This window comes from Cebus imitator, unplaced genomic scaffold (assembly GCF_001604975.1).
Source record: "Cebus imitator isolate Cc_AM_T3 unplaced genomic scaffold, Cebus_imitator-1.0 Scaffold633, whole genome shotgun sequence".
NCBI classification, from domain to species: domain Eukaryota; kingdom Metazoa; phylum Chordata; class Mammalia; order Primates; family Cebidae; genus Cebus; species Cebus imitator.
The window spans coordinates 250,794-256,869 of NW_016107948.1; the positions used below are offsets into that span (position 1 = coordinate 250,794).

A 6,076-nucleotide genomic window follows, 5' to 3' on the forward strand; every position below is an offset into this window, starting at 1 on the left:
TGACTAGTCTCATCAAACCGTGTTTATTTTTTTTTGTTGTTGTTGTTGTTGTTCTGTATTTCTGGAACTCATATTAGTCAGATACTGGGACTGCCAAATTTATCGTCTTTTAATCCTTTCTCCCTTATTTTATGTCGCTTTGTCTTTTTATTCTACCTTCCGAAAGAGTTTGTCCACTTTATATTTTAATCCTTCAACAGAAAATTTGCACTTTTGTAATCACACTTACAATTACTCAGGGGTCTTGTTTCCTCACTATGCACTTATTTTTTTGGTGGGAGGGGGTCCTAGCAATATATCTTTGTTTCTCTGATTATATTATAGTTTGTTTTGTAGTTTCCTTTTGTTCATTTTGTTTAATAATCACTGATGAACAGTTCAAGTTGAAGAGTGAGGCTCTCCAGAATGACCTAGAAGCTCTGTGTGAGGAATGTTAATTGTTGTCTAACGAGCTTCACTGTTTTGCTAGGAGTCAGAAAATCCATTTCATTGGGGGGGCCCCATGTGGCACTATCTGTAGGTCTTCACATTGGGTTAGGCAGTTTCTCCATAAAAGCATGCTCTAACCTCTTCCTAGGGAATATCAAATGAACTGCCAACGTTCTGTGAGCTGAACTGTGGAATGTGGGGTGCTGATGTTTGTGTGGGGGGCCTCACTTCAGTGTTTAGGCTTTTACTCACTCCCCCTGCTTTTAGTACAGAGACTTGCCCCCAGCCTCAACTGTACCCGATACCCCAAGTCCAGGCCCTCTCTGGTTTCCCTCTCTGGATAACAAATTTCCCTGTCTCAGCTGGTGTGGATTTGGGAGTCTACTCCTTAGGAAGGCTTTCAGCTAATCTTAGGGATGGTTTTTATACTTGAATTCCTGAGTCTTTCTGGGATTCTGTGGCTCACTTCAGGCTGCGTCTTATTTGCACCCCCTCACGCAGCCAGCATGCACAGACAGGCTGCTTCAGCTTTCTCCAGGTGGAGCTCAGGGGCACTGCTCCACCTCCCTCTCCTCCGCTCTCACCATTTGGTTGGTGTTTCTTATTTGCTGTCATTGCCTCTGTTTCTCACTGTCCTGCTGTGTTTATGCCTGTTTCAATCTTTCATGATTTTTTGAGTGGCTGGAGAGAGGGAAGGGATTCGAAGATAAGTATATATGCCTTACTGGAACTCCAAATAAGAAGTCCTCATTGAAAATGCTTTGGTTTTGTTATTCTAAGACAACACAAAATTGCTGGCAGGCAAATATTACTTGCCGGCCAATTTGGTTAGAATACCCTCTTTGCTCCCCTACTTGGGAGCAAGCAATACACACAACCCACTCCCAGCTGCTTGTAGGTTCTCAATGCCAAGGGCAGCTGTCCCTCTATGAGTCCTCTGGAGCCTCTAATGATGGAGGCTTCAGAATTGCACACTACATTGAAAACCCACAGTGCTCCTGGCCATGCACGGTGGCTCACCTCTGTAATCCCAGCCCTTTGGGGAGGCTGAGGTGGGCAGATCATGAGGTCAAGAGATCAAGACCATCCAGGCCAACATGGTGAAACTCTGTCTCTACTAAAAATACAAAAATTAGCTATGCATGGTAGCACACACCTGTAGTCCCAGCTATTTGGGAGGCTGAGGCAGGAGAATCGCTTGAGTCTGGGAGGCAGAGGTTGCAGTGAGCCGAGAGCACACCGCTACACTCCAGCCTGGCAACAGGGCAAGACTCTGTCTCAAAAAAAAAAAAGAAAGAAAAGAAAAGAGAAGAAAAACGAAAAAGCAACCCACAGTGCTCCTTCTCGTCAGGAGGAAACTGCTCAATGGCAGGAATTACCCCTGGTGGGCTGTCTCTCTCATGAAGCTCATGCCTCTCGATCATTTGGTCTGAGAAGTCGGAGGAGGATCAGCCCTTTGTAGAGTAAACTTTCTGTTTTGAGTCCAGCCCTGACATTGCCCTGGCTGGGCTCCTCTGTCCTGTGGGCTCTCACTGACCCGGGGTGAGAGTCCCACACAGGAGAGGTAAAGCGTTCTGGGGTGTGTGTGTTTGGATGTGTCCTCAATTGCTTTCAGAGGCGATGGGGATACAAACAGAGAAGCAAGTAACTAATCCACTAGCACCTAACTATAATATAAATTATATTTTGTGGTTACATACAATTCCTTTAGGATTAATTTTTTTCCCCCAAGCAAACGTTATTGGATTTTGCAGATCACAAAGTGAGGCTCACAGAATTTACTGAAGCATATTCAAAATAGACCAGTAATTTTTTTGTCTAAAGTCAATTTGGATGGATATCATAAGGAAGTTCAACCCTTCCTTCCTTTCTTTTTTTTTTTTTTTTTAATATTAAAAGAATGGTGGGTACGGTGGCTCATGCCTGTAATCTCAGCACTTTAGAAAGCCAAGGTGGGTGGATCACAAGGTCAAGAGTTCAAGACCATCCTGGCCAATATGGTGAAACCCCATCTCTACTAAAAATACAAAAATTAGCTGGGCATGGTGGCAGGCGCCTGTAGTCCCAGCTATTTAGTAGGCTGAGGCAGGAGAATCACTTGAACCTGGGAGGCGGAGGTTGCAGTGAGCAGAGATGGCACCACCATGCTCCAGCTCCTTTTTATCTTTCAAGTCTAAGAAATATGATCTCTCCCTGTTTGGCTTCTTTCTAAATTTTCCAGCTTAAAGCAAAAGAGGTTGGAAATGTGACAGATTTAAGGTATAATATTTTTTTCTCACCACCAAATGAGCATACAGCCCAATTTTTAGCTTAGTCTTTTATTCTTGCCAACTCATTTTAAGGGGCTAGGTCAACATTACCAAATATCTTTTGATATATTAACATGAAGCACGTAGATAAACCACATAGATAAACCAATAGAAAAAAAACAGTGGACCTACCTGTTGAAATAACAAGTAACCACTGCTCCAGCTATAGTCATTTGCTGGCACGCAAGGATGAATTCACTAGTCCAGAAGAGGCCAATTAAATGGTACCACCACATGTACCGAATACCCGAAAGGGGCTTATATTCCACTTGGCCACCTTCCATAACCTGGGCAGTTCCTAAAGTTTAAAACACAAACATCCTTTATATCAGTGTTTTCCTAGACATGAACCATGGTTCAACAAGCCATGTTTCTTTATGCCTGGCCTTTGGCATTACATAAAACAGATGTCAAAGTCAAGTACCCACCATAATTTATAATATACACAGCAAAAAATAAAAATCAGGAACACACATTTAACTTCTAAATAATACCAACAGTGATCATTACAGTGATCATTGGTAGGCAATTTCCAAGGCACCTAACACATACGATAATACTCATCTCATTTTGTGGATATGAAAACAGGTTTAGAAGAGGCAAGTAGGCCAGGTGCGGTGGCTCACACCTGTAATCCCAGCACTTTGGGAGGCCAAAGCAGGCAGATCACACGAGCTCAGGAGTTTAAGACCAGCCTAGCCAACGTGGTGAAACTCTGCTTCTACAAATATTAAATACAAAAATTAGTCAAGTGTGGTGGCAGATGCCTGTAGCTCCAGCTACTTGGGAGGCTGAGGTAGGAGAATCACTTGAACCTGGGAGGTGGAGGTTGCAGTGAGCCAAGATCATGCTACTGCACTGCAGCCTGGGTGACAGAGCGAGACTCTGGTCTCAAAAAAAAAGAAAAGAAAAGAAGAGACAGGTAACTTTTGTAAAGTCTCAGAGTTCATAATTAGTAGAAGGAAAATAAAAACCTGAACACGTGGGACTCTGAAAATTCATAGTTTTCCTACCACATCACTTTGTGATGCAAACCAAACTTGTTACACTGATGAAACCACACAAAGATATTAGTACCACATTATAGAATCTTTCTTCACCAAAAATTTAAACTTTATGAAAGAGACAAGTATCTTTGTTTTCTCAAAAGGATCTATTTCAGATTTCATTTCAAGAGCAAACTCTCTTAGCACATTTAAAATGTCTACTGAGCCTCAGCGTTAACCTTCCCAGGTTCAGATCCCAGCTTTGCCTCTTTGTGGGTAGCCCAGGACAAGTTATTTGGCCTCTCAGAGTTTTAGATTCCTTATCTAGAATACCTGGAGGAGTTTTAGATTCCTTATCTAGAATACCTGTATCCTGGTGGTAGTTTGAGCATGGAGTGAGATTACCTGGAAAGTACTTGGTATTGTGCCCAGCCCATAGTAATAGCGTCCCATAAGTGATCATGGTTTATTACTATCATTAAATTTCAGGAGCACAGTGTTACATTCAACTGAGGCCAGCAAGGTCGCCCTAATGTCTTGCCATTCACATAGGTATATCCTGCCTTCTTTTCTCTCCTCTAAAGAAGTCCTTGAATTAGCTCTGAAGACACTGGTAAATCAAAATCCCAGCTTTGTGGCTGCATATGATTTTTAGATATTTTCCCACTACGGATTTTAAATCAACTACTGTAAAGAAGAAGATCTTTGGCTCTGGTATTTGGTGAAACCTATAGCTTGAAGAACATTTAGAGATTATTTCAGCTATAAACTGACTTCAGGTTCGTTACTCAGGAGTCCTTAGATATTCACAGTAGGGTCTGTATGAAGGAAAGGGGAGGATAACTGCTGTAGATCAAAAGCTGATTCCACTGAGTAAGACTGATCTTAATTCCCAAGCTCTACGATCTGCTGAACAAGAGTGACATTGTAAGAAACAGTGGAGCAGCTTGATTTACAGAGAGATCAATATTTTATGAATGCTGGGCTCACTTTGGCTTGGAGGCAATATTTGTTTTGGGTAAGGATGGATTAATGCCTATGCTTTTCCAAAATGGGGTGTGATTCAGGGCATGCTTCAGGAAACATTCCCAATTCCAGAGGAGGTGTCCCCTCCCAGAGTGCCTGTTTGGTAGGTGAGGTCAGCGGACTTTGAGAAACACTCTGGAATATCAGAAGTGCCCTGGGCCAGGGAACAAGTATCTGCTCCTCCTACAAGGCCCAGCAGTATTGGCTACAGATTATGGTTCTGCAAAACCAGGTTCACAATATCACAAATAGTGAGTGAGGACGGAGAACGTTTCCACAGAACAGGATGGATGGTTTCTTCAAACAAAGGTAAGCATGTCCTGCTGGACCTGAACGCTAATGGGGGCCAGTCTCTCCTCTCAGCTGCCCTGTGCTGTCAAGGGCACATATGCACACACCTCCCAACCTGGCACAGTCAGTGGTGGGAGCAGCTAAAGTGATGAGTCAAGATCCACTTAGACATTATAAAGCCTTTGGCATTCCCCAAGAAGCAGAACCCGCAAGTTATTTTTGAGTGATCACTATTGTATCTGAACATCCTTATTAAAACCATCTTCTATTTGTTCCTGGGGGTGTTTAGGACTTTCCTTTAGGGTAGAGTTCCTCACTGACATTGTGGACCAGATCTTCACTGGGGCTGGGGCTGTCCTGCACCCTGAAGGGTGTTAGCAACTTGCCACGCCTCTCTATACAGATGCCAGGGCGCTCTCCCATCCCCACCAGCCACGACAACCCAAAAATGTGTCCACGCAGTGCCAAATGCTACATCAGGGGCAAAAAGTCACCTGGAGGGGCCGCTTGAGAACCACTGGGTTAGACAAACGTTCAGGGGTGCGCTGGCTTCAGGACAAAAGCCAGGACACTAGCTGGATCCAGCTCGGAGCCTGCAGTTGCAGAGCCTGTGGGTGGGGCAGACGTGGTCAGGCGCACATGACTGCCCTCTCCTGGATGGCTGTGTCAGTGCAGGCAAGATCCCCTCATCACATGACAGTTGCTTTGTCTTTACGGATTGGGCACTACCACTGCTATCATGGGTAGCTAATGTGTGTTAATGGGAACTAGACTACGGGTAGATCCCAAGATAGGATGAATCTCAGGGGACAGTGGTGGGAAGAGCACTGAATTGGGAGAAGGCTTATTCCAGGCTCAGCTTTGAAATGTGTGACAAGCAATGTGGGCCACTGCTCTCTGATGGTTAAGAGAGTAGACAAGTGGCCGGGCGCGGTGGCTCAAGCCTGTAATCCCAGCACTTTGGGAGGCCGAGGCGGGTGGATCACGAGGTCAAGAGATCGAGACCATCCTGGTCAACATGGTGAAACCCGTCTC

The 6,076-nt window shown here is 44.4% G+C and overlaps 1 protein-coding gene across 4 annotated transcripts in view; it reads right to left on the reverse strand.

Moving 5' to 3' along the window:
* Nucleotides 1-6,076, reverse strand: part of SLC44A3 (solute carrier family 44 member 3) — a 71,153-nt gene that overhangs the window by 31,962 nt on the left and 33,115 nt on the right. For all 4 annotated transcript variants that reach the window (XM_017517474.2, XM_017517473.2, XM_017517472.2 and 1 more), the window contains exon 10: nt 2,871-3,036. In XM_017517474.2, coding sequence (XP_017372963.1) covers nt 2,871-3,036 — 166 coding nt within the window. The remainder of the gene's footprint in view (nt 1-2,870; nt 3,037-6,076) is intronic.